The following is a 27783-nucleotide window of genomic DNA, read 5'->3' as shown; positions in this document are numbered from 1 at the left end:
CAAGCGTTGGCCACGCCCCTGGCGTGTAAATAGGCGTGGCTGACAGTCTGCTATATAATGAGAGACAGTGGGCGGCGCTCGGCAGTCCAGGGGGTTCCTCAGGTGGAGAGGTGCGGACTCGAAGGTGGTAGCAGCAAGAAGCCGGCAGCATGAGCTCGGGAACCCCGTACATCGGCAGCAAGATCAGCCTCATCTCCAAGGCGCAGATCCGTTATGAGGGGATCCTCTACACCATTGACACCGAGAACTCCACGGTGGCCCTGGCCAAAGGTGATGGCGGGTGCTCGAGGCCTGTGCGGGGGGCATCGGGCTGCGTCACTGGGCCCGCTGCCGGGGGTCACCCCAGGCTGCACAGCATCAATGGAGACAGCTGATGCAATGAAGGGCAGGAAGCCTAGGGGGCGCCAGAGGAGCGCTTGGGGGATGATGGGAGTGGTCGGAGTCCTGGCCTGCAGCTGAGCGCCCGTCTCCGGTATTGGGGTGTACCTGAAGGGGGTGAGTCTTATGGCTGCAGGGGGAGGTCAGGGTGTGGGGGGCTGTGTAGTCTTGTCACTGGGGGGGCTTTCCTTGAACCCTCTAATCTGTTAGAAAGGGGAGTCCCGAGACTTTCCTGCAAAATATTGGCACCCCTTAAGAGCCTAGAGCCTGCAGAACTAGGGGGGCGGCAGCGCCTTGGGTGGAGGTCAGCCGGACCCTCTGTAGGGGGGGGGGGGGGGGCGGCAGCGCCTTGGGTGGGGGTCAGCCGGACCCTCTGTAGGGGGGGGGGGGCGGCAGCGCCTTGGGTGGGGGTCAGCTGGACCCTCTGTAGGGGGGGGGCGGCAGCGCCTTGGGTGGGGGTCAGCCGGACCCTCTGTAGGGGGGGGCGGCAGCGCCTTGGGTGGGGGTCAGCCGGACCCTCTGTAGGGGGGGGCGGCAGCGCCTTGGGTGGGGGTCAGCCGGACCCTCTGTAGGGGGGGGCGGCAGCGCCTTGGGTGGGGGTCAGCCGGACCCTCTGTAGGGGGGGGCGGCAGCGCCTTGGGTGGGGGTCAGCCGGACCCTCTGTAGGGGGGGGCGGCAGCGCCTTGGGTGGGGGTCAGCCGGACCCTCTGTAGGGGGGGCGGCAGCGCCTTGGGTGGGGGTCAGCCGGACCCTCTGTAGGGGGGGCGGCAGCGCCTTGGGTGGGGGTCAGCCGGACCCTCTGTAGGGGGGCTTGCTGTTTGTACATAGATGCTTTGCCCTTCTGGTAGAAGTTGTCCCTTTAACCCCTTAGTGACGGCCGGCTTTGTGCCTTATGGCCCAGGTGGTTTTCATAGTCTGCAAGCGCCAGAACTGGCTGGCGGCTGTTGGGGGGGCGCCTTGTATATTGTAACGGCCCGCCACTCTCCAAGGGCCATATAACGTGGTGGCGCTCTGTTACAGCATTTTTGGGGTTTTGCTCTCCTGGCGGTCACCATTTGTTAAAAATCAGACGCCTTTCTCATCTGCACCCCCATTACTAATGCCAGGTTTATGGTTTGCTCTAGCAAAAAAAACATGTTTTTTGGGAAAAAAACAGAACTCGGCGATGCCGTTTAAGTAAGACCCCCGGACACTTCTATCCCGGCAGCGGGGCTCGGAGGGCTCGTGTCTGCGGGGAGGCTTGTAGTTTTCTGCTGGTTCCGGTCCGAGGTTCTTGTATTACTTTTCATTTAAGGTGAAAAAAATAAAAATAGCCATTCTAGTATTTCTAGTAGTTTTTTCTTCTAATGACAGAACCCCTTTAAGCAGTCTGCTGTAATCTGCAGTAACAGCCCCTCATGTCAGTGGGGTGCAGGATGCTGAGACATGGGGGGCTGTTGTCCTGCACCTTGGGGGTGGGGGGGAAATTCCTTCAGTTTCTGGCTCCTTCACTTAACTTTTGGCAAATGATGAAACCAGGACTAAAGACAAGGGGGAGCAGGGGGCCTTATACCACTCTGCTTTAACTGCTCCCAACTGACACTGAGAAACAAGATGTCACGATCTCTAATCCACGCTGCTTAACCGCCATCTTGGGCTCGTTCACACAGGCTGCACTTCCTCAACCTCCGGCCGATTCTCGCGTGTGCCGCCTCCTTCTGGTGCCGGAGCTGATCTGATGGTGTCGGCACATCGCGTTGGTTGTGTGCCCTGATGTCTGGTGACGGGCGCCGGACGGAGCGTAGCGAACACGAAAATAGTATCCGATATGGAAACGCTGACGAGATGCAGCCTGTGTGAACGAGCCCAAGATGGCGGTAATACAGCGTGGAGTAGAAATCTGGTGACATCTTGTTTCTCAGTGTCAGTTGGGAGCAGTTAAAGCCGAGTGGTATAAGGCCGCCCGCTATTGTCTTTAGTCCTGGTTTCATCAACCTACTTCTTGCCAAAATTCAATGAAAGGAGCCAAAAACTGAAGGTCTTTCTGTCTCCCCGCCCTCTGATGCAAACTAGGAGTTACAATGTATCTAGAGGGTCTTGAATCGTTCCTTTCTCCTTTCTCCATTCAGTGTATCATGTCTGCAACTTGTGCCTAATACGCAGTCGTGGCCATGAGCCCTTAAGCTTGGTGGCGTAGGATTACCGCTTCTTGTCCGTGCGTGTGATATGCCGTATTTCCCTGGCAATCGAATACATCGCCTTACGCGCTTTCACTAACATTTGCTCCTCATGTAATACGCAAGCGCTAAACACAACATATTCTAGTCTGTCCTTCGTTGCATGAGAGCCCATTGTTCCCTATGGATGTGGAATCCGCGCCACCCATACGCAACTATCGGCGGCGTATATATCTGCTGTTGCGAATCGACAGAGCGGGAAATTAAAACACAACTGGAAGACTGCGAATGACGGCGTGCGTGAGATACACGTGTAGTACGATATCGCTGCTATATGCGGTGATGGGCCTCAGCGGTAAAACATGTGACTCGCACATACAACCGTGCGCCCGGCCTGAGGGGCTCGCTCAAACAAGCGTATTTTGGCCGCGTATTCCACGTGTATTTGACCTAATACGCAGTAAATATGCGCCTAATAGTCGTTTGCTGCGTATTTTACACTCCATAATCGGAGCGGCCATGTTTACGCCTCCAGTATAATATGCAGGTCTGAACGCCCCGTGTGACTCAATGCGGCTTTAGCACTGCGCAATAAATGCACACATAATACGCAGCTGAAGTGCGTTCGTGTTCGCAGCGTGGTTTGTGCGAATCCCCAAGTTTTGGGATTGCATGATTGTAAATTGCGCTGCCTTAAGGTTTCACATGATAAACAGATGAGACTAAAAAGTGAAAAAAAATCTGCCCGCCGTGCGTCCGACCGCGTGGATGGGCCTGTTTTTTCACAGAATCGGACAAAAGCGTTCCCCACTTTCTCTGCCAAACACGCTTTTTTTTTTTAATGCTGTTGAGTATAGAATCGTCCGCCTCGCTGTATAACGGTTTTCCGTGCGGTCGGACCGCTCCTATCTAGTAGTACGCCGCAGCGTAAGACCACATTGTGTCCCGCAGGAGTTCACGCTCCGATACTCGTTACGGTTTTCCTGTAACCTGACATATCGCACAGTGACGGCCCTTGTAGACAGCGGTTATCCTTAAAATGCGCGAAAGTGGACGATCATTAGTGTAAACGCAGCCAACGACGAACAGCTTATCATTGGCTCGTTCATCTGTTCAGATTAAATGGCGCTGATTGTCGTACTCGCTGCTACAGCGAATGGGAACAATTTCTTGTTTTACCGAACCAACGCTGTACTCGCCAGTATAAACGGGCGCCGCAAGCGAAGGAGTTAAACTCTGATGGCATTCGCTTGGTCGAACTATAATTTGGTATAAACGGACATTTAGCGTCTCCTGCTAGGGAACAACTTCTAAACAAGGTCGACAAACAAGACAGCGGTCAGCGCCAAGATTCTCCATCATAAAAAGCGTATATGGCTCTTGTACGTGTTCCTTGCGGCGCGGTCACATGGGGGCGAGCGCCATGTTGGTCTGTAACTGATATCACACTTATTGTGATCCCTGCAACGTGTGAAATCCCATCGCTGCATGTGAAGGTCAGGTCGTCAATGGGAAAAATTAAGAAATCGCACGCGAGCGCGATGTGACTTAGATTTTTCGTCTTCTCCCCATTGCCACGCGCTGCGTTATCCTCCCCTCACAGCATCGCTCCCAGAACAAGCACATGGAATTAGATCCCCTCTTCAATGTATCTATTTCAGTGCAAGTTTTCTGCTTCTTGCCACGACCTCGCACCGGTGGATGCGCCTCTGTGTGCATTATAAGTGGTGTCCAGTTGGATTCGCTCAACCCCCCCCCCCCCCCCACATGCGCCTGCTGGGACCCCCTAGGTAATCACTTTCGTTGATGGTGTTTTCACAGTGCGATCCTTTGGGACCGAAGACCGTCCGACTGACCGCCCAGCGCCTCCCCGTGAAGAAGTGTACGAGTACATCATATTCCGGGGGAGTGACATCAAGGACATCACGGTGTGTGAGCCCCCCAAAGCCCAGCATGCCTTACCCCAGGATCCAGCCATTGTCCAGGTATGATGCAGTACCAGTTTGTAGCCTGATGGGGGCAGAGCAAAGAACCGCTATGATCTGATTAGATGTGTGACCTAATGGAGTATGAATCCCACCCCCTTAGACGCTAGAAGACCTGCTGGACATCCCCCATGCTTTACACTGAAGCTGTACCTGTTTAGACAGGGAGAGTAGAAATGATTAGACTGCCACCTTGGCTGCGGACAAGAGACCCCGCTGTGATGGGAGTCTGCATGGCTTGTTAATGAAATAGCTGCTCACTGGCTGTAGGTTAACCCCTTAATGTGTCCCTTTTTTCACTTTTGGTTTTTCCTCCCCACTTTTCTGTATCCACCGGCGAGGCCGTCGGAGGGCTGGTTGTGTTTTGTGGGTTGAGTGGTAATTTTCAGTGGTACTAGATGTATCCTGTAATGGACCGAGAACTCTTACAGCTGTCTAAGGAGAGTGAAATGGGGAAACACGATTCCGCCATAACTTTGTTCTAAGGGTCGGTACGGTTTGCGATGCCACACTTAGTTTATTCGCTGTAGTCTTATCTTTGATTAAAATATTTTTTTTTCCGCCATAACTTTATTTTCCCACCAATCTAGTTGTGTGAGCGCTCGTGTTGTGCGGGGCGTCCTGTAGCTTCTATTGGTACTGCTTTGAAGTGCATTCAACTTTTCATCACTTCATTTTTTTTTTTTCTTCTTCTCTTAACCAAATGACCAGAAAAGTGTAATTCTGTCATTGTTTGTTTTTCTTCTAACCTTCATGCAGGATAAATGTTACTTTGATTGATTGGACTTGATATTTTTATTATATGGGAAAGGTGTTTTTTAACCTTTTAATGCCTTCTAGTTTGTTTCCTTTCTAATTCTTTAAACATTTTTTTTTTTTTACGCCTATAAGACCCCATAGGGGACTTGAACTTGTGGTCGTTGGATTGCTCAGAGTATATTGCATTACCGAAGTATTGCATTGTACTGCATCCTGACAGTTTATGGCAGTAGTCCATGGTAGCCCTGGGGGCATTCAGAGGGCTGTGGCACCACATGATTTAATTGCAGGGGGCTGTTTGAGATCCTGGAATATTGATCAAAGGTGTTTAAAGGGTTAAGGGCTCATGCCCACAAATGTTGCAGGATACGCCCACGGATTTATGCCACGGGAGTACTGTGATTTAAAAACAAAGTGCCTGCTGGTGATCGTGGATTTTCGCGGTCTCCATTAATGCTATATTAATGGAGACCTCCCGCGGCGTAAATCGTGGCAAATAGAACATGCCGCGACTTATTTCCCCCTGCGGAAATCCACAATAGAATTCCGTATGTGAGCGTTGGCAGCCAGAAAGTGATTCGGTTCAATAGAACCCCAATAGCTACGTTATTCCGCCGTGGGGAACGCAGTAGAAATCTGTGGGCATTGGCCCTAATGGCTGCATGTCTGCTATCAGACAGCTGGCACCCACTATGTATGGCGCAGGATCGCTCCATAAAAACCCCAAACGCTGTACACCCGGTTGTGTTAAGGGGTTAATGACTTTGTGGGCTTGCATCATGTTAGAGGCTCCTGGCCATGGAGCAAACACTTGGATGCAGCTCTAGAAGTGAATGGAGTACAAGCCGCTCACTGGTGACTCCGACACGGAGCCGAGATTGTTTAATGACTCTTGAGATGCCTTTGTGCTCCTTCTGTGTATTATAATGGTGTCACTTCCCGTTCAGGTGGGTAAACAGTTATACTTCCTGCACAGCCGGCGGCGATGCTGCTGGTGGCTGTCGCTGAAGGGGTTAACCTTCTCCCTCCAGGTCATGTGGTGTACAACGTGCGGCGGGGGTGAGAAGCGCTTTAAAACGCTGCTGCCAGATTTAGTTCTTGTTTACGTAACTTGGCCCAGAATCCCCGGCGGTGACAATTAAAAGTTCAATTAAATGGATAAAAGCTGCTAACAAAGCGAAGTCTGAACGTCATCGGCGGCTCCGACACTGCGGCGGGAGTGGGGGGCGGCCGGGGACAGCGGGGTCACGCTGCCAATTGGGGGGAGGATTAGAAAAAACGGTTTACCAGGTGAAGTAGAAGAAATCTGCTCAGTGTCCTGGTAGTTCAGGAGATCGGGGTTTAGTGTTTATAGAGACTTAATTTTCTGCAAATGTGTTTTTTTTTTTTTGTTTGTTTGTTTAATTTTTTAAAAAAAATTTTTGTGCTATTTTCAAGATCTGTGACTCCTGGCAAAGCAAAACCCAATCTACAGCCAGACTGAAACCTACAGGAAAGACTTACTAAAACTTAGTTGGATGCAGCCTGTATCGGTCGGCGTGCTGCCGATAGTCTGGCTCTGCCGCACATGTACCGCTCTCTTCCATGGAACGCCCCAGGCTTTTGTTTTAGTTGGTCCTTATGAAGAATAGCTTGTGTGTGAGCCTCATGGGCTGGAATGGGGCTGTGTGCCGTCTGTGGACTTATAGGCACACAGATATATCTTGCTCCGTAGTCTTAAGCTCCATTTACATGCAACAATGCTGCCATCGTTTGCTTTTCGGCCGAACAATATTATGTTAAGTTTAAAATCCATCGTTTGGCCCGGCAGCTGATGGCAGGGACCACGCGCTGTGATTCCCCACAGGAGCGCAGATTACATTGTATTCAGCTGCAGTCCAGCAGCAGAACAAAGTGGCTGTATGCAGATAACAGACCATCTTTGCATGTAAATGGGGCTTTAGGTGTAGCATTATATACTGGTGTTAGTAAATCTGGCTCAAAACATGCAGGAGTTCTCAGCAGCAACATATGTCTGGTGGAAATTGTGGTAAGTCTGATGTGCACAGATAAGCCTCCCCCCCTTGACTAGTGTAAAATAGTGACTATTTGCAATACTACGCTGGTTACGTCATTCTTTTTGGGAGGGAGGGGGCTGCTGAGCTTTAGTGAAAAGGCTGCTTTTGGGCATCAGAGACCTCCTGTGAGCACTGTATAAGTGCATTCACCTGCTGCTGCAGATCTGCAGTAAGTCGGCAGTGAGCGCACCTTAACGGTATGTATACATGGGGTGGGAACGCTGCAGTCCACTCCGCAGCATTTCCACATAAAGTCAATGTGCATCGTGGGTGCCGTGCGACCCAGAATCAGCTGCAGATCTGCAGGTAGCATTGGCAGCTACAGCAATCCCTCTAGCCTCCAAATATATTGCTCAGTCAGCACACTGTGGCCCCCTGAAGCCTCTAGTGAACACCGAGCCGCTGGTCAGGTAATGTGGAGGTGGGGTCACCGGGGGGGTCTGTACTGACTCCAGGCTGAGGGGGGCTTCTGTAGCTGACTGCTGGTCAAGATCCTCGCCTGAGGTGCAATTTTTTTAATGCAGAATCTGCATCAGTGTTCCTGTGCCGTGTGATCGCACCCTAAATGTGTTAAAGTACTTAAAAATAAATAAAAATGCACCACCATAGGCTATGAATAACACATAACTCGCCCTCATGCTGCCTCCGGTCCGGCACCCCCAACCTGCTCTGCACCCGCTGAGGCAGGAAGTTATATATGTGACCGTACTGCTTCAGCTGGGTTGGTGCTGCTGGACCGGAGGCGCTGCGGGTGCGCCTCTTCAGCTATCTGTGCGCGGTGATGGTACGCTTATATTTTACTGACATGTCTGATCTTGATCTCCTTTGTAGTCGTCCCTGGGCTCTGCCTCCACCACATCCTACCAGCCTTCTGTGCCTTACAGCCCATTTCGAGGCATGCCGTCATATGGCCAGCTCGCTGCCTCCTCCCTCCTCAACCAGCAGTATGCCGCCTCCCTGGGACTAGGTAGGTACTTTATGACTTGTACTAGAGACTGCAGAGCTGCTCAGACTGTCGTCGGTCGTGTGCCTACATGGCAGGCCAAAAGTCTGGATACAGCTGCTGTATGGGAAGCCGCTCTCTGTATTGGGCTGCGGCTCTTCGGAGACTCTGCAACTTTCCAACTAGCTGCAGTCCGGAGGAGTTCTTGAGTTCTGTTGGGATGCGCACTGAATGGCCCCTTTATTAGAGCCCCCACAGTTGTCTCATAATTGGGGCTTCCCTGTGTGGAAAGGAATGTCAGCACTTCCCAAATCTAAATCTATAGGTGAGCGTTAAACTGCAGCCGCGACTAAACGGTACAAGCAGAAACGCATGGCAGCAGCACTTGTATAGTTAATATCAGATGTATAACGCTAGGCGATATATACTAAGCACCTTGCATCTTCTAATGGGACTAGTATGTATACTAGTTTGATCAAGGTATATTGGCCCATCCACCAACGTCCGGTGACCGCGCTTACGGATACCAGGCATATGGCTTAACTATAACCTGGGAAAGATGGGTTTAGTACCTTTGTAGCAGACACCCTTCTCGGTCTAAGCCTACAAATATAACCAGGGAAAGCAGGATACCAATTCATATGGTCTAAGGGGGACGGGAGGCAGATGGGTGGGAGGGCACAACAGGAGGCCACCGTGACTACCACACTTCTGTATGGAAATTCTCCCCGTGATGCCGGAGTGCGACATAAGATCACGTGACACGTTTTCTGTGGATGGCAGACAACCGGTTCCAGCACCATTGTGTCTTAAACAGAAAGGCAGGACTCGGAGCAAAAGAGCAGCGGAAGCATCACCTGGTCAGATGGGTCCAGATTTCTGTAGCTGATGGAAGGTCAGAATTTGGCGCAGTCGGCATGAATCGATGACCCCTTCCTGTCAGCTGGTGGAGTAATGCTGTAGGAAATGGTTCCTTGGCACATCCTGGGTCCTCTTATACCTGTGCATGGGTGCCATAACCAATTGTTGTGGTTCTTAAGGCTAAAGGAAACCAACGCACTCGTAGATTGGGGTCTCTAGTAAAGTGGCCATTCAGTCTGTATATATAGGGGTCTAAGCCTTGGATAGGATTGTGGGTCTAAAAACATAGAAAGGTGACTGACAGGAGGTCTAATGAACAATCGTATATTAGTCAGTGTCTTCCAGCCTGAAATGGCTGATAACAGGGAATAGTCTCCTGTACAGTATATGGCGATCTAGTATACGAGGAATATTGGTGGCTTTGCATGTTGGATGCCTGATGTGAAGTCTGGGGGTTAACGGAATAAACTGACTCCGGGGTGGCTGTAGTTTTGCTTGGGGATAACACGTTCTAAGATCTGCAGCTCGCAGTAATGGTGACCTGTATATAACATATTGCACTGTCTATACAGAGAAGCTGGTCAGCCCTTCGGCGTCAGCCGCCGCGTCCAGCTCCTCCTCCTCTCCATCTCCACAACCAGTGGCATCGGACCATGACTTGCTGGTACCGCCCCCGCACCTCTCCAAGGGTAACATGGCCGGCATGTGTCGCGTCTTGTCCGCATGCTTACGTCTTGTCGATAGAATTAGTCGTCTTTGTTTTCCGTCCACTAACATTGGTATCGTGTTTAGTGTCAAACCAGTGCGGTCATACCGGACCAGTCTGCAGGGTGCATGCACGGGATGGGGGTAACTTACTAACCGGTGGGGGCTGAGTGCTGGGACCCCCGTCCTGAGAATGCAGGTCCGGCGCATCAAGGAATAAAGGGCCTGTCACATGTGCACATTACTGCGCCATTCATTTAGCTGGATAGCTGAGCGTCTGAAGTCTATGTACAGCAGTCCCATTGCCATGAATGGAGCGGTAGCATACATGTGTGGCTGCTCTGTTCTTGATGCATGGGATCACAATTCTAGGGTCAGTAGGGGTCCCAGCACTGACCCTACTAAAGACATTGGAAGAACAGGATCAGCCAGTAGGAGCTACTGTCCATAGGACTGCCTAGTGTATGATGGGTGATACTTGGGCTGTCCAACATGGAGATCCCCAGGTCACCTATAACTTTACAGCAGCTTCTAACAACTATTAGTCCATCCGGAGTCTTCTGAACATCTGTTTAATGTATGAAGTTCAGAAGTGAGGCCAGGCCTTGCCACGGGTCTCTGGACCTGATCTCAGCATTATTTATTGATCTAGCCTGAGGATAGGGCAATAGTAGATCACTAGCAAATCTGCTTCATTTGGGAGATGGGGGGGAATTGACCAGTATGATCTGCACTGGTTTCTGTAGTTTTGCCCCGTGTACTGCATTGGTTTATGGCCCCATCCTCCTTGGGCTGTGTATATACATACACATAGATAGCCAGGTCTGGTGCGTACCATCTTTGTGTCTTCACCCATTATTTAACCCCTTTGTAACTGCAAAACCGATCTCAGTAGTGGGCTTTAAACCTGCACATCTTAAGGTGATGGCTTGACAGACTGACAGCCAGGCTCCTGCTCTAACCACCAGGAGTGAGGAAACCTCAGGTTCTGGCAGTTTAACCCCTTGCCCCAGGCAATAGTAACTGCAGCATGTAAGCAGGTGAATGGGTACCATTACCCATCAGCACCCTGCAGTGCCATTGCAAGTTACCAATGGCAGCTGGAAGCCTGGCAAAGGCCTCCATGTCTGCCATGTAACTCAGACTATTAAGCCCCATCTCTGGCAGCCTAATAGGATTAGTAGAATGCACTACCTAAATAACACTGCATAACTTATCTTTGCAATTGAATCTTCAAGTTCCCCCTTCAGGACCTAAAGTGTCAAAAGTTCAATAAAGTTTAATTGAAAGAAATTATTTTTATAAAAAAAAAAATTCCATAAGCCTCTTTAAATGGATAAAATAGTAAAAATGAGAGCCACACATAATGGGTATTGGCATGTCTAAGGCTGGGTTCACACAGGGCGGATTTGCTGCGGAACTTTGCAGTGGCAAATCCGCATGTGGCCGCTAATCCCGGGATTAGCCAGCCAAGTGGATGAGATTTCTCAGAAATCTCGTCCACACGGGACAGCAAATCCGCTGCTGCTAAGCCGGCAAAAGCTACTACTGCGGTGCAGATTTGCCGACCGCAGCATGTCTATTTAATTTTTTTGCCCGCTGTGGCCGCGCTCTCCTCTAGGGGAGCCCCGGCTGCAGCAGAAGAGTGAGTGGCCGGGCTACTTCAAAGCCGCCGCGGTGGTTCTCCCGGCGGAAATGTGGCGGTATTTCACTGCAGCCAAACCGCGACATTTCTGTCGGGAATCCGCCCTGTGTGGCCGTGGCTTAACAGTCCAGACAATGGAAAATAACATGCTGTTTGCCTCCCAAAGTCAGGGACAATACGCCCGTGTGAATGAGCCCTTATGGGGCGATGCAGAGTCAACTGTTTATGGAAAACTTTATTGTGCAAGAGTAGTAAAAAATAAAAAAAAGTAGTAAAACTCAAACGTAGAATCTGTATATTTTTGCCATCCCCCTGCAAAAAAAAAGTAATTTCAACTCGCATGTACCCCTAAAATATACAATTCGTCCCACAAGAAAGCCATACTATTATGTGATCGAGTTATGACTTGTAATGCAATAACTGCTGGGTCCTTAAGTCATAAAATAGGCTGATTTTTACAAAGGGGTTGTCTCACTTAGCAGACTTGCTGCAGGAAGCGGACAGCTCCATATACTGCAGAGGCCTAGGTTGGTACTGCAGGCCGAGTTCCACTCACTTCTATAGGGCTCAATCTGCAATACCAACCTAGGCCTCTGCAAAGTATGGAGCTGTCTGCTTCCTGCAGCAAAACGAAGTAGGACAAGACCTTTAAGCCTTAAATGAATTAATCACTAAACCTCCAGTTAAAATATCCTGAGACTTGAGTGCAACAAGAAGTGCGCAGATAAACATGTCGGGTGCAGTCTGCTACATTAACATGTATAGTAGTCAGTAGTCACTTGGTGCTGCCATATTTGTGATCTGCCTTCAGCCCTGCAAGCTTATATAGTATACCCCAGTAATAACCGGCTGACTCGGGCACTCCAGAGACGCTCTATGCAGTGATGAACAGGCAGAGCACAGCGGTCACACCAGGAGAACAGTGATGATCTAGAGCCCACCGGACCAACTGCGCTGTATGTAACGAGCGATCGGGCCGTACGTCTCTAGAACCCGGTGTCACTCCCCCAGCCTTGTCCCCCTCAGTAAGGGACAAGACTTGACACATCAGTGTTTTTTGTGGGCCCTGTGACATCAGAGATTGGTGCCTCCAGTCCATCAGTCCCTGTCGTGGGCAGAGTCACCACCTACTCTGCGTGCGCCGATCTCTGATGTCATGACGCATGTCAGTCTTTGGCCACCGCTGTGTAGTTGGAGGGTTCTAGAGACTGGCCAGCCCAGCGGACCAACTGCTCATTGTTGGCATATGGCGCAGCGAAGTCTTCATTTTGCAGGTATGCTCGGCCCACGAGGACAGCCAAGTTACTTCTGACACACTTAATCTGTGTTAAAACGGTGAACGGATTAGTGTGAAAGTGACAGGTTCCATTTGCAGTGACGCATCCCTTTAATCTGCTAGCATGCACTGGCCCATGTGCAAAGACCTACCACTAACTGCTAACATCCAGCTGATTTATTCATAAATTTCCAGGAGGAATAACAGAGGAACAGCAGAACAGTTCTAAGAAAAGATGCTCCAAAACTGCTGTTTCATGGGGAGTACAGATAAATGCTAAAGCACGTGAGTAGCGATGAAGGCCCTGTTAACCCTTTAGTCTTTACCCTTAGTTTGATGCAGGGAACGTATCCATAGTGTCTTGCTGGGCTGATATGTCCTCTGTAGGAGTGGTCTACTGCGTAGCAAAGGGTATTGCAGGGCAGAAGCAATGTGCAGTTTAAGGGGAACCTGTTGGGTCAGCAGGACCGGCTCTGTAACTTTGGAGCCGTGGCCCCCCCCTGACTCCACCGCAGCGCTTCTAGACACCCCTGTACGGGGATCGGTTTGATTTTGGCTCCCAGCTTTTTGACTGTCAAGTGGTCTCGCCTCTCTGGTGACCCGAGGACATGTGGCCATCTAATTCTTGGCATATGACTGATCTATTTTACTACTTGAGCTTCAAATCCCCTTTGTAAACTTGGGGTGTATTCACACGTGCGACAAGTCACTCCCCACTTGCATTGCGCCCCGTCTGTGTGCTGAGAGGTGCCGGAGACCTGCATGTTCTAGTCTCGTGCCAGGCACTCACAATAATCTCGCATTGCTGTGGGATCGTCCATGTAAATACACCCGTTATATTTTGAAGCGGGTTTTGTGCATCAGCCGTGCACAATCTCCTTGCCTATGTGACTGCAGCCTTAATTGCCTGAGAGCTGTGTAAGTCTGTGGACCCCAAGCTCCCCCTAGTGGTGGCTAGACTTTTCTCACTTGAATCTGCCAGTGAGACATGTGGCTTTTAGGCTCTTAGAACCCTTTGCATCCTTTTTGGCATCTCAGCTATAGATCTGTGTGATGGCTTTTTGCATTTTTACTTTCCTAAAACGTCTGATGCTTCAATAAGGGCTGTCCACACGGGCCGCATGTGTGTCATATGTGAATATCCATGAAGTGTGGGGGGAAAAATGCATGCATTCTACCACATATGAATGTTCAACTGGAACCCCAGAGCACAAATGGCCCGTTTTTATTACCCGAGCCAATTATAGGGCTTTTCCAGGCAAATTTTAATGACCTATGTTCAGGATGGGCAATCAACAGTTGGCGACTGTATGCCACTCAGGACCACATGCTGTTGGCGCCAAAACAAAAGTACAAAGCATAAGCAGATTGCAATAACCCCTGTGTAGAATCCTAAAATGGTTGAGTTGGATGGGACCTCCAGGGTCATCGGGTGAAACCCCTGCAGGATCACTAAATCATCACAGGCAGATGTCTGTCCAGCACTTCATTGAAGGGGAACTCACCACCTCCTGTGGTAACCTGTTCCACTCATTGATCACCCTCACTGTCTAATATCTAATCTGTGTCTCCTCCCTTTCAGTTTCATCCCATTGCTTCTAGTCTTTCCTTGTGCAGATGAGAATAGGGCTGATCCCTCTACACTGTGACAGCCCTTCAGATATTTGTAGACCACTATTAAGTCTCCTCTCAGCCTTTTTTGAAAGCTAAAAAATACTCCCAGATCCTTTAACCGTTCTTTAGCAGTTAAAGGATCTGAGGTTTGCAGACCGCTCACCATCCTGGCATCTCTTCTCTGAACTTGCTCCAATTTGTCTGGGGCTTTTTTTTTTTTTAAACCGGGCTGCCCAGAACTGGACCCAGTATTCCAGATGAGGTCTGACTAGGAAAGAGTAGAGGGGGATAATTGCCTCATGTGATCAAGACTCCATGCTTAATGCTAACGATTATTGTTTGCTTTTTTTGCTGCTGCATCACATTGTTGACTCGTGTTCAGTCTGTGATCTATTAGTATACCCAAGTCTTTTTCACATGTGCTGCTTAACCCAATTCCTTCCGATTTGTCTTGTGGTGTTTTTTTTTCCCCAGATATAGGACTCTGCATTGCCATTCTGTTGCTGCCCACTGTTCAAGTTTGTCTAGAACTTTTTGAATCCCTCTATCTTTAGTGTTATCCCTCCTATAGCTTTGTGTAGTTGGCAAACTTGGTCAGATTCCCTTGATCATGTATAAAAAAATGTTGAACACTGAGCCCAGGACAGAGCCTTGTGGTACCCCACTTGCCACATTCTTCCAGTTGGATGTTAAGCCATTTGACCACTCTTGAGTACGATCACTCAGCCAGTTGTGATCTCACTTGGTCATCTTTCCAATAAGTATGGTATGAGATACTTTGTCGTGCTTTACTAAAGTCAAGATACTCTATAGCCACCGCATTTTCCTGATCAACCCAGTCTGATTCTGTAATAGAAGGAAATTAGATTTGTCTGGCATGGCTTGTTACAAACCCATTTTTTTTTCTGGTTAATTACTCCATTCTCATTCAAGTACTTGCAAACATGCCATTTAATAATTTGTTCAAAGATCTTTCACTGTATAGAGGTCAGGCTCACAGGCCTGTAGTTTCCTGGGTCCACCTTCCCTTTTGTTTTTGAAGATGGACACTACTGGCTGGTGCTACTAATTCCAGGCACAGCTCATTAACTTTAATGGGAACTGCACTGGCCACTACATATGAGTCAGAGCCTTCTGCTTCATACCGGGTTGTGGTGCTGACAGCAGGCGCCCCACCAGCTGGGCCCCTGAGTGGTGTACCTCAGACATCAACTATCCTGACAATAGGTCTTCAATAAAAACTTGCCTGGAAAGCCCCTTAACTTACTGCACAGGGTTTGACAGCCTGAGGGGGATCTTTTAGAAGTTAGTGGCCTGTCAAGAGAGCGGACCTGTAGTGCGGAAAAACAGACTAAGTTGTAGAGGCTACATGATGTGTAGGGGGTGGGCAAAATGTTACAGGTTCCCTTTAATGAAGGTCCAAAACTGTATCCCATCCTGTAAACGGCCAGCAGAGTACTGAAGCTCTTATGCCCGTCCCTGCTGAAGGATTTGCCCCTTTGTGCATTTTGCTGCTTTGTCTTGTGCTTTATCTGCTGTCTGGGTGTTCTGTCCGCTGCATGTATTGGTTGCAGTAGTTGCGTTCTAATGAGGGCACAATGTGTAAGATCATACAGCCCCACTAGAAACCAGCAAGGCTGTTGGCTTAACTGATTGCATTGCTCAGTCTAGTGGGTACTAACCAGTGTCAACTAACAATGTGGTGGTGCTAGCCCTGGCTGCCTGGCAAGTCGAGCTAACGAGTAAATGCTAATTGGACAAAGCTGGGTGGCAACCATAATTGGTATCTTAGAAAGTGTTAGTAAAACATGGCTGCCTTCAACAGTGCCACCCCTGTCCTCAGGTTGTATATGGTATTGCAGCTTGGCTCAATTTGCTGCAATACTGGACACAACCCTAGGACAACTTGGGCACGGTCGTTGGCAGGAAGCCCTGGTTTTCTAATCTTGGGCGATGCCTTTAACTTTGCGTTCGGCGCAGGATTCTAAGTCTTGCCGGCAGCTCGGTTTTCGCTTTTGTTGCCTTCATTAACCCCTTAGTGACCAAGCCTGTTTGCGCCTTAATGACCAGGCCATATTTTGCAAATCTGACATGTGTCACTTTAACATGGAAAAACACCAGAAAGGTTTTGCATATCCAAGCGATTCTGACATTGTTTTTTCGCCACATGTTGTACTTCATTTCGGCGGAAAAAATTGACCAATAGAATTTGTGTTTATTTATTAAAAGCGCCAAAATAGGGAAAATTTTGAAAAAATCGTCATTTTTTCACATTTCCAACTGCAATATCTCAAAAATGTGCAAACATAATATAGAAATTTTTGCTAAGATATATATTTCCATCAGTTTACTTTATTTTGGGTGCACATTGGAAAAACTTTTGGTTTTTTTTAACCATTTAGGAGACGTACAAATTTAACATTACTTTTCAGCATTTTGAGGAACACTTTGTTTTCCTACACCAAGCCAAGATTGGAAAGGCTCATAGGAGTCAAAATGATAGATACCCCCACAAGTGACCCCATTTTAAAAACTACACCCCTTAACGTATTCACTGAGGGGTGTCATGAGTATTTTAACCCCACAGTTTTTTTTCAGGAGTCAATGCAATTTAGAAGAGAAAAACTAAAATTTCATATTTTTGCAAATATGTCATTTTAAAGACAGGACTTTTTTCTATAGTACACATGAAAATTAGGATTTGCACCCCAGAATGGATACCCCTGTTTGTCCCGTGCTCAGAAACATACCCATTGTGGCCCTAGTATTACGTCTGTATGCACAATGGGGCCCAAAATGAAAGGAGCAATCGGTGACTTTTCGAAAAGAAATTTTGCTTGAAGTAGATTTAGTCCCCACTGCCCACTCGTAGAGCATTTGAGTGACCAAAACGATGGAGAACCCCCACAAATGACACTATTTTGAAAACTAGACCCCTTAACGAATTTATCTAGGGGTACAATGTCTTTTTTGACTTCACGGTTTTTGAATGAATCTAAGCCAAGCAGAAGGAAAAAATTCCGATTTTCATTTTTTTGGTAATTTTGTCATTTTAAAAGCAGTTTTTTTTTGTACAGCACATATATGAATGAAGACTTGCACCCCAAAATGGATACCCCTGTTTGTCCTGTTTTCAGAAATATACCCATTGTGGCCCTAATCTTACGTCTGTATGCACAATGGGGCCCAAAATGAAAAGAGCAACCGGTGACTTTTGGAACAGAAATTTTGCTTGGAGGAGATTTAGGCCCTATTGTATGCTTGTAGAGCCATTGAGTGACCAAAACGATGGAAAACCCCCACAAGTGACCCCATTTTGAAAACTAGACCCCTTAACGAATTTATCTAGGGGTACGATGTCTTTCTTGACTTCACGGTTTTTGAATAAATCTAAGCCAAGCAGAAGGAAAAAATTTCGATTTTCATTTTTTTGGTAATTCTGTCATTTTAAAAGCGTTTTCTTTGTACAGCACATATATGAATAAAGACTTGCACCCCAAAATGCATACCCCTGTTTGTCCTGTTTTCAGAAATATACCCATTGTGGCCCTAATCTTATGTCTGAATGCACAATGGGGCCCAAAATGAAAAGAGCAACCGGTGACTTTTCGAACAGAAAATTTGCTTGAATGAGATTTAGGCCCTATTGTACACTTGTAGAGCCCTTGAGTGACCAAAACGATGGCGAACGCCCACAAGTGACCCCATTTTGAAAACTAGACCCCTTAACGAATTTATCTAGGGGTACAATGTCTTTTATGACTTGACGGTTTGTGAATGAATCTAAGCCAAGCATAAGGAAAAAAAATACGATTTTCATTTTTTTGGGTAATTCTGTCATTTTAAAAGCGTTTTCTTTGTACAGCACATATATGAATAAAGACTTGCACCCCAAAATGGATACCCCTGTTTGTCCTGTTTTCAGAAATATACCCATTGTGGCCCTGATCTTATGTCTGAATGCACAATGGGGCCCAAAATGAAAAGAGCAACCGGTGACTTTTCGAACAGAAAATTTGCTTGAATGAGATTTAGGCCCTATTGTACACTTGTAGAGCCCTTGAGTGACCAAAACGATGGAGAACGCCCACAAGTGACCCCATTTTGAAAACTAGACCCCTTAACGAATTTATCTAGGGGTACAATGTCTTTTATGACTTCACGGTTTGTGAATGAATCTAAGCCAAGCATAAGGAAAAAAATACGATTTTCATTTTTTTGGGTAATTCTGTCATTTTAAAAGCGTTTTCTTTGTACAGCACATATATGAATAAAGACTTGCACCCCAAAATGGATACCCCTGTTTGTCCTGTTTTCAGAAATATACCCATTGTGGCCCTGATCTTATGTCTGAATGCACAATGGGGCCCAAAATGAAAAGAGCAACCGGTGACTTTTCGAACAGAAAATTTGCTTGAATGAGATTTAGGCCCTATTGTACACTTGTAGAGCCCTTGAGTGACCAAAACGATGGAGAACGCCCACAAGTGACCCCATTTTGAAAACTAGACCCCTTAACGAATTTATCTAGGGGTACAATGTCTTTTTTGACTTCATGGTTTTTGTATGAATCTAAGCCAAGCAGAAGAAAAAAATTACGATTTTCATTTTTTTGGTAATTCTGTCATTTTAAAGGCGAATTTTTTTTTGTACAGCACATATATGAATAAAGACCTGCACCCCAAAATGGATACCCCTGTTTGTCCTTTGCTCAGAAACATACCCATTGTAGCCCCAATTTTCTTAGAGGGCGCATGGCTAGGCCTATAGTGTATGGAGCACCCGTTTGATTTTAGGGCGCAACTGAATAATTTACAGGGCCCATTGCACACTAGTAGAGATAGTAAACTGCCAAAATAATAAAATGCCCCTCACTAGTGACCCAATTTTGACATCAAGACCCCTTAGTTAATTTATCTAGGGGTGTACTGGGCATTCTGACGCTACATTTTTATTTTTTAAAATAATTATAATGCGAGTGAAATATAAATGTGATTTCATTTTTTTCACCAAATTTGACACTTTTAGGACCGTTTTTTTTGTTTCAAGCAGGAAAAACTGGGGAGACGGACTAATAATAAAAGTAAAACTGATTCCCTAAAAAGACCCCCACCCCACCCACACACCCTTTTGGCGTTTTTTATATGTGAAATAAAATTAATAATGTAAAACTGTATGGTAAATTTCAAAGCAGGGGTAATTACAAAGGCCAGGGTGGGATGGGCACGTGGGACAATAAAAACGCGTATCTCTCCTCCTCCCTTGCTTAGTGCAGACGCGACACTTTTTTTGGGGGTATTTTTTGCTCGCAGTCTCGGGGATGGGATTCATAAAATGACGCTCCGTTAGCCTCCGCACCTCCTCCGATTGCAATGCGTTTTGTGGTGCGGTGGTCCCAAATAAAAGATTTTCTACGAGCTCCTCCTGAAATTGGAGGAAGCTCAGCGTGCCCCCAGACGATTTATAAATCACGTGAGCGTTATATGTAGCCATCTGTATAAGGTAGATGGCTACCTTCTTGTACCATGCTCGCGTTTTACGTTTTACAAGGTAGGGCTGTAGAGCTTGGTCTGACAGATCGACGCCCCCCATGAATTTATTATACTCTGTGACGCAGACCGGTTTAATTTTCTCCGCTGCAGCCCCCCTCTCCCTAACTGTAATGGAGGTGTCTGCGTGCACAGTGGACAGCATAAAAACGTCCTTTCTGTCACGCCATTTAACTGCCAGCAAGGGGTCATAGGCCAGTGCGTAAGACGCGCCTTTGTCGACACGCCTGGAAACAAGGGGCTGTGGGAATCCTACCCTATTTTTACGGATAGTTCCGCAGGCCCCTGTACCTGCGGCGTGTAACGCTTTAAAAAGGGGGACGCTCGTATAATAGTTGTCAGTATATACGTGGTACCCCTTATTTAAAAAAGGGCCCACGAGCTCCCACACAATTTTCCCGTTGATGCCAATGTCTTCAGGGCAGTTGGGGGGGTTTAATTGGCGATCCCTGCCCTCGTAAATAAAAAAGTCGCAAGTATAACCTGTGGCGCTCTCACAGATTTTGTACAGCTTGACGCCGTATCTTGCGCGCTTTGAGGGAATAAACTGGCGGAAAGATAAACGCCCTTTGAAACTCATCAGAGATTCATCCACCGCCAGATTTTTTTGGGGGGTATAAATGTTTTTAAAGGCGTCCCTTAATAGCGATATAAGGGGCCTTAATTTGCCCAGTCTATCGTATGCTGGGTCACTTCTTGGGGGGATTTGCGTATTATTCGCAAAATGAAGAAAACGCAGAATGTTTTCGTATCTGCGTCGGGGCATTATCGACGCAAATACGGGCGTCGCGTGAATGGCGCTCGTGGACCAATAGGACCGTATTGATGACTTTTTTACGAGTCCCATTAGTAAAATAAGTCCCAAAAATTTTTTTAGCTCAGGGACATCTACGGCGGTCCACATCACGGAATAAACCGACGTGGGGTGCGCAGTCACGTATTGTCCAGCGTATATATTTGTCTGCTGGACAATTAACTGCAGCACATCGTCAGTAATGAATAAATTAAAAAAATGATACGGGGTGAAATTTGCGACGTCCAGATTAACGCCTGGAGCCGCTAAAAATTCTGGGATGCGGGGCGCAAACAAACTTGCGGCACTCCACACAGTGGCGGGCGCCGCATAACTTGGCCCCGCTGCCCCAGCGACTTCCTCTACCTCCATAGCGCTGGAGGCAGAGTTGTCACTCTCAAAAAAAACCTCCTCCTCCTCCGACTCGCTGGTAGCATCGCTACCGGAGCTTGAAGCGATGAGCAGCGCGTACGCTTGCTCGGTGGTGTAGCGCCTACGCTCCATTTTATTAAAAAAAATTTTAATGGGGGTAAAAAAAAAAAAATAGTCCCCAAAAAAGTGGACAGGGATAAAATAGGGTAATTGGGGTATAAGGGAAGGTGAAGGCGGGTTATAACGGGGGTTTTTTTTCTTTTTTTAACTCTCTATATGGCACACGATTTTTCTCAGCTATCTCTCTCCTGTCACAAATCACTCTCAGTGACAGGGGAGAGATACCAGGACTAACTGTGTGCCATATTTATTAAACAAAAGACATGGGTGGCTGTGATAGGTTTATCACAGCCACCCATGTCAGCAGGGACCAATTACTTTGGTCCCTGCAAGTAACTATGCCTAAGGCAACTTCTGCCTTAGGCTCTACTGCGCATGCGCAGTAGAGGGTAATGCCCTGTGCTTTGGGGGGGCTTTTGGGGACCTTGGGGGAGCATTTTCATCTCCCCCCATGGATCGGATCCATGAGGGGAGATGAAACTACAACTTTTTTCAACTTTTTTCAACTTTTTTTTGATCGCCGGTATCCGTTGGATACCGGCGATCGCGTGCTCGGGAACCGCACTCCGCGGTCCCCGGTGACATCTCCTGTCTCCCGGCTACTGAAGGTAGCCGGGAGACAGGGGATTTTAAAATTTCGCGGCGCTTCGGCGCTTCTGCGCATGCGCCGCCATTTCCCCCTCGGCGCGCATGCGCAGAAGCCCGTGGCGGCTCCAGATCACCGGAGACATCGTGGAGGATGGAGGTGAGTATTTTCAGCTGCCCTCATGGATCCGATCCATGATAGCAGCTGAAACATTTACTTTTTTTTAACTTTTTTTAACTTTTTCGCGATCGCCATTATCCATTGGATAATGGCGATCGCGGTACCGGGGACCGCTCACCGCAGTCCCCGCTGACATCTCCTGCCTCCCGGCTACCTACAGGAGCCGGGAGCCAGGAGATTTTAAATTTCCCGCGCCGCCGGGCCTTCTGCGCATGCGGCTGACGTAATGCCGCCTGGCGCGCATGCGCAGAAGGACGGCTGCGGGGCCCGGAGCATCGGGACAGCGGGGAGCCGTGCGGTGGACCTCGGTAAGTAGTTTCAGCTGCTCCGATGGATCCGATCCATCAGAGCAGCTGAATATGTCACTTTTTTTGCAGTTTGGTTTACTTTTTTGCGATCGGCGCTATACATTGCATAGCGCCGATCGCAATGCCGGGGGGGGCTCCGAACAGCCCGGGATGACAGCTCCATGCTGTCAGCTACCTGCGGACACCGACAGCATGGAGCTGTCACGTCCACAGCCCGAGGGGCACTATTCTCTGCAGGAAGCATGTTTTTACGTCCTCAGAGAATAGAGCCCACTTCGGGAGGACGTAAAAACACTATGGGCTGGTCGTTAAGGGGTTAAGGGGGTTTTCTGGGACTAAATTATTAATCTATCCTCAAGATGGGTCATAAATATCAGATCAGTGGGGGTCTGCTTTTTGTACTCAAGTGATGTGATGCCAACACTCTGCTTCATACCAGGCACAGTGCCATACACTGCATAGCTGTGCATGGCAGCTCAATCCCATTCACTTGAATTGGACCGATGCTTGCAGGTCATGTGACCAATGAACCTGACACTACAGGTTGCAGCATGCACTTCAGTGCTAATGGGCCTTACGTCAGGGCTCCAAGTGGTGGACCTCCACTGATCAACTATTGATGGCATCCTCCTTGGATGATCAATATTGGTGCCTCAGAAAACCCTTTGACATTAACGGGTGCACTGCTGGGGGTTCCCATGATGCCTCTGCCTGGAAAGTCCGACTGAAATATTTCCTCTTCTGCCCACAGCTGGTTTCCCATCCATCCCAGTAAGGAAGAGTCCTATGGTGGAGCAAGCAGTCCAGACTGGTCCAGTGGAGAATATGGTGCAAAAGAAGCCGCAAGCGGTGAAGGGACCGCCTATCAGCCAGCAGGGGACCCGCCAGGGCCAGGCGCCGGCTCAGCCTGCTCCAATAAGTGGTAAATGGCGTCACTATTAGGATAGGCTTAGTAGTGATGGCATCTATGGGCAGGAGATCTGATAGTATTTGGTTTTATAGCAAAATCTGATCATTAAATAAGCGGTGATCAGCACTTTATAAAGTTCCTGCAATGACTAAAGGGACATAAGTAGCATTGTCCGCAGTAGGCAGTGCCGCCCGCACTATATAACCCGTTATGTAGAAGCCCTTTCAGCCTACTTTTGATTTCTTTCAGTACCACCTCAGACCGCACCGACACAGAATATGATCAATGATGAGAATAGACGACCCCAAAGACGGAGGTCAGGTAAAATAATGGGGTGTGGTGGTCATTTTACCGGGGGTCATCATTGGGCGCAGTTTAGAGACCAAGTAAGTCTTCTTAGAAAATGGCCATCCCGCTGTAGTATATAAAGGCACAGGGACAACCCTATAGTACATGGCTGGGTCCCTAGGGAGTTCATAGTCAGAGGACCCTGTAATGTCATAAGACTTCAGTATATATCTCCCATCAACTATCATTTTCCAGGTTATTGGGGCCATCCAGTTCATGTTAATAAAGCTTTGATCCTAGTATAATATCAGCTTCCAGTTACACTTGGTTCAGTACCTTTTAACAAGACCTCTGCTTGCTCTCAGTGAATGGCAATATTCAGAAGGCAATCATTCCTGACACCCCTAGATGCATTTATAAAGGGTATTCCCATTTGGAAAAAGTAGCATGTCACTAGGACGTGCTGTCAGTTTATGATCAGTGGGGGCTGACCTTGGGGACTCCCACTGATCCTGGGATTAAAGAGGGGCCGCAGCACTGTTCTCAGGTTTTCTGCACATTGGTGATCCGGGCCTCCCACTGGCCAGGGAACTAATAGGCAGCTGCATTCAAATGGGCTAAATCCTACAGTGTGGGGTGGGATCACCAATGTGAAGAGGCTATGGCATTAAGTCACTACTGCATTCACCTTCATTCATCAGGTCCGTGAGGGTCCCAGATGTCAGGACACCACTGCTAAGATGTGCTATCGCTCTATGAAAAGTGGGGGTCTGCCTTCCTGGATCACCTCCAGCCCTCAGAATGAAGGGGCTGCAGTGCTGGTTGGGTGGTGCAGCCACTCCACTGTTTCCCTGCTGAGGGCTGTCCTGGCTGGCTGTGCAGGGAAACTTCAGCAGCCCCTCATACACCTTCAGATGACAGCGGTTTCCCCACTTCCCCATGTACATGAATGTTCAGTAAGCTTGGCTGCAGCCAGACTGCTTTAATGGCAACTTATCTCTCAGGGAACAAAAGGATTGATCGCTGGAACTCGACATCCCTGATTTTCTTTCCCCTGACATGTCTGGGAAGAGCTGAGCCACCAATACAGAGACTTGTCCAGCTCCGCTGTGGCAGCATCAGACTGCCAGGCTTTACTTTTGTATGGGGGGCTTTAGAAGGGAATATTGCACGAAGCCAAAGCTGCAGCCCATCATTCTCAGAACTAGTGGGGGTCCCAGGAGTTGCCCCCACCAGTCATAGTGGTATAGCCTTGCGGGATGCAGTCACTATCAATTGGGAATATCCATTTAAAGAGTTCTTCCAACTTAATTTTATTTTGCTGTCAATGATGTAAAATAGTTACCCTCTTGTTCTGGACAAAGATGGACGCACTGCTCCTCAGGCTACCATATGTATGCTGTATATAGCACGCATCGGTAGTCAGATACTACATGCTTCTCTGACTACCATATGTACAGTGTCTATAGCATTCATCAGTCTGAGACACTACTGGGCAGCGCTGGTTAATCAAAGCAGGTGTAGCCTAATAGGTAGTCGGAGGAGCTGGTGTGGCCATCTCAGACTAAAAAAGCCTAATCTCCTCCAGCCTTGTCACTCAATCTCCCATCTTCTTCACACGCTGCAGTCCCTGTATACGGCTGAGGCCTGTGATTGGCTTCAGCACTTGGGGCTCATTCACATGATTTATTTGCACTCTGTATTTTTTAAATGCATATGCGGAGCCCTTGGTCTGTATCCACCACATTAAGTGACCAGAAGCTTGAAACAATGATGGAGGTAGAAAAAAAAAGCAATTATGATTTTCTTCATTAATGGCAACCACCAATGAGAAATGACAACAGTGGCGACTATCTGATCACCATTGAATAGCATGTAAATAGTCTCCTACAAAGCGCCACTATCCATTTTCAACCCTGTACAGTTCTGGATTATGACCCACCTAGCATGCTCCATTGAATGACCCAGTAATGGTGATGTCCAAGACAAGCGCTCCAGGGATGCTCCATGTAGTGATGAACAGTCGGAGCATAAACCTTAGATCAGGTCTGGTTTGAGTAAAAAGCACAACATGTTTCAATCACCATTTTTAAGATCCACTTGCAGTCAGTGAACGCAAAGTATCAAGCAGTTCAAGCTTTATGCACGTGACTGGATGGCCCCTTTAAGAATGATGTAGGGTAGCTAGTCGTATCTTACAAGCCCCCACTGATGCCATATTATGTGATAGGGATGTTTGCCTGAACCGTGCGCATTCTCCCCAACCCTCATCCTACAAGCGTCTGAGGCAGCGTGGACTCCGCTTTAGTTGTTCTGATGACCTCCTGTGACTCTTCAGGTAACAGACGGGCCAGGAATCGCTCTCGAGGGCAGAACCGGCCAACCACCGTCAAAGAGAACGCCATCAAGTTTGATGGGGACTTCGATTTTGAGAGCGCAAACGCTCAATTCAACCGGGAAGAACTGGATAAAGAATTCAAGGATAAGCTGAACATCAAAGGTAGTGATTTATAGGGGGGTCTTCCGATGCAACCCTTCTAGATAGCACTATTACGACCACTTCTCCCTTGTAGATGACAAACCCGAGAAGGAGGTGGATGAAAAGGGAGACTCGGGAGTGGAGACCCAGAATAGCGATGGGAATCCGGAGGAAGATCCCCTGGGACCCAACATCTACTACGACCGCACAAAGTCCTTCTTCGATAATATATCTTCAGAGATGAAGTCCAGGTAGATACTGAATTCTCTAGTCTATAATATAGGATAAGTAATGTATGTACAGCAGAATTGTGAGCGCAGCTCTGGAGTATAATATTTATCTATCGTCTTACTGCTTTGTGTAGAAGCTCATCAGTGTTGAGCATATTGGTTTAGCCTGTATGAAAGGCAATTGACTATGACAACCCTTTCTCTCCGCAGACGCACCACATGGGCCGAAGAGAAAAAGCTAAACACGGAAACTTTTGGAGTCTCCGGGAGATTCCGTCGAGGCCGCAGCTTTCGTGGCGGGTTCAGAGGCGGAAGGGGAGGCTCCGCTCCACGAAGAAACCAGACGACGCAGAGGGCTGGCACTGGGAGGGTGTGAAGTCTTCTGCCATTAACATGGACAATAAAGGGGTTTGTGTGTCCCTAAATTGGACTAGTCTTCCATAATTTCTTTCCCTCCCTCCCTTCCCATCCCCCTCCAAACACATCGTAGCAGCTCTGTAACCCTGCACTGGGCAGGAGAAGACCCTGCATTGCTTTCATCCATATAACACTGGTTTGTATAGGCTACAGATTGGACTTGGCACGGAGGTGCGTGTGCATATAGGAGACCATAGCAGTGCTTTATCATATAGGGGAACGGTATATACGGTACTTCGGTTGAGGTGAGCGGTTCTTTTTGGACCTCGGACAGGAGATTCCTTCCTGACTATTTTTGTTCGTACTTTTAATGTATTTAATTTGATGCTTACGACCTTTTTAGCGAGGAGGTTTTAATGGCTTTTGTTTCGTGCTCAGACGAGTGGTCTGCTCACCGTCCCCCTTACATGTCTGTTAGGACATCAACTGTACCAAAGCAGGTCAGTTGTGGGTGTCGGGTACAACTTCACCCCCTCACTGTTTCTTTTAATTTTTCGTCAAAGCACACATGGATCCGTTGTCACCATGGTAGCTGGTGGTAAGGCTATGCGTGCGTGTGCACACGACTACTATTCTCACTAGCCCAGACTGCTAGCCAACTGCAGTCGTGTCTAATCCAGAATAGTCACCCTGTGACCCTCCAAAGAACGAACTTTCTGTTGCGCATGGAGATCCAGTTCAGGGCTGCAGCCGCCGTCATGCAACGCTTCAGTTCTGCCAAACCGAGCATGACTCCGAAGTTACTCTCTAATGCCACAAGACAACTAAGTTTGCATGAGATGGACCGGCTTTTTTTTTTTCTTTTGAACATTGATGCACTTACTCGGTGTATTGTACTATTTTCTGCAAATGACCATCTTTAAGTTATTTGAGAGTTAATTTAAGAAATTGTCTTTATTTTTGTAGAATCCTGGTGCTGATAACCAGTAGCCCACGGGGGATGTGATCTGAATTGTAATCTACCAATAAACCTACAACCATTTGACTTGTGCCATGTTTGTTATACCCCCTCCTCTGAGAATTCGCTAAGCTAGGGGTTCACAAAGTGTAGGTTGTAACCCCCACTGACTAAGGAGCTGTGGGGGGGGGGCAGTCGTGAGGATATTTGGAGCCATGCTGACTGATGTGCATCTCAGTTGCTGGAGGGGACATGGGAGTTGGATCCATAGTGA

The 27783-nt window shown here is 48.0% G+C and overlaps 1 protein-coding gene across 6 annotated transcripts; it reads left to right on the top strand.

Moving 5' to 3' along the window:
- Nucleotides 1-75: 75 nt before the first annotated feature.
- On the top strand, nucleotides 76-27596 carry LSM14B (LSM family member 14B). Of its 6 annotated transcripts, XM_066586677.1 has the most exons (11): nucleotides 76-270; nucleotides 4356-4519; nucleotides 8167-8302; nucleotides 9712-9828; nucleotides 12961-13050; nucleotides 23039-23209; nucleotides 23447-23518; nucleotides 25824-25985; nucleotides 26059-26215; nucleotides 26405-26602; nucleotides 27518-27596. In XM_066586677.1, the coding sequence occupies exons 1-10, from the start codon at nucleotides 150-152 to the stop codon at nucleotides 26568-26570; spliced, it is 1356 nt and encodes a 451-aa protein (XP_066442774.1). In that variant the 5' UTR covers nucleotides 76-149; the 3' UTR covers nucleotides 26571-26602; nucleotides 27518-27596. The 6 variants fall into 6 exon arrangements, with proteins under 6 accessions (XP_066442774.1, XP_066442773.1, XP_066442777.1 ...); XM_066586676.1 differs by having other exon boundaries at nucleotides 26405-27596; XM_066586680.1 differs by lacking the exon at nucleotides 9712-9828 and having other exon boundaries at nucleotides 26405-27596.
- Nucleotides 27597-27783: the final 187 nt, after the last annotated feature.

Source organism: Eleutherodactylus coqui, chromosome 13 (genome assembly GCF_035609145.1).
Source record: "Eleutherodactylus coqui strain aEleCoq1 chromosome 13, aEleCoq1.hap1, whole genome shotgun sequence".
Classification (NCBI taxonomy): Eukaryota; Metazoa; Chordata; class Amphibia; order Anura; family Eleutherodactylidae; genus Eleutherodactylus; species Eleutherodactylus coqui.
Note: the sequence above shows the minus strand (reverse complement) of the source record. Positions and strands in the feature narration are given on the sequence as shown.

What these genes read in the sequence shown, in the direction of transcription:
- LSM14B (XM_066586677.1), top strand. Translation starts at nt 150, where the DNA reads ATGAGCTCGGGAACCCCGTACATCGGCAGCAAGATCAGCCTCATCTCC. An exon ending in AGGATCCAGCCATTGTCCAG is followed by an intron (nt 4,520 to 8,166) that starts GTATGATGCAGT and finishes TCTCCTTTGTAG; the next exon opens with TCGTCCCTGGGCTCTGCCTC. An exon ending in TCAGCCTGCTCCAATAAGTG is followed by an intron (nt 23,210 to 23,446) that starts GTAAATGGCGTC and finishes GATTTCTTTCAG; the next exon opens with TACCACCTCAGACCGCACCG.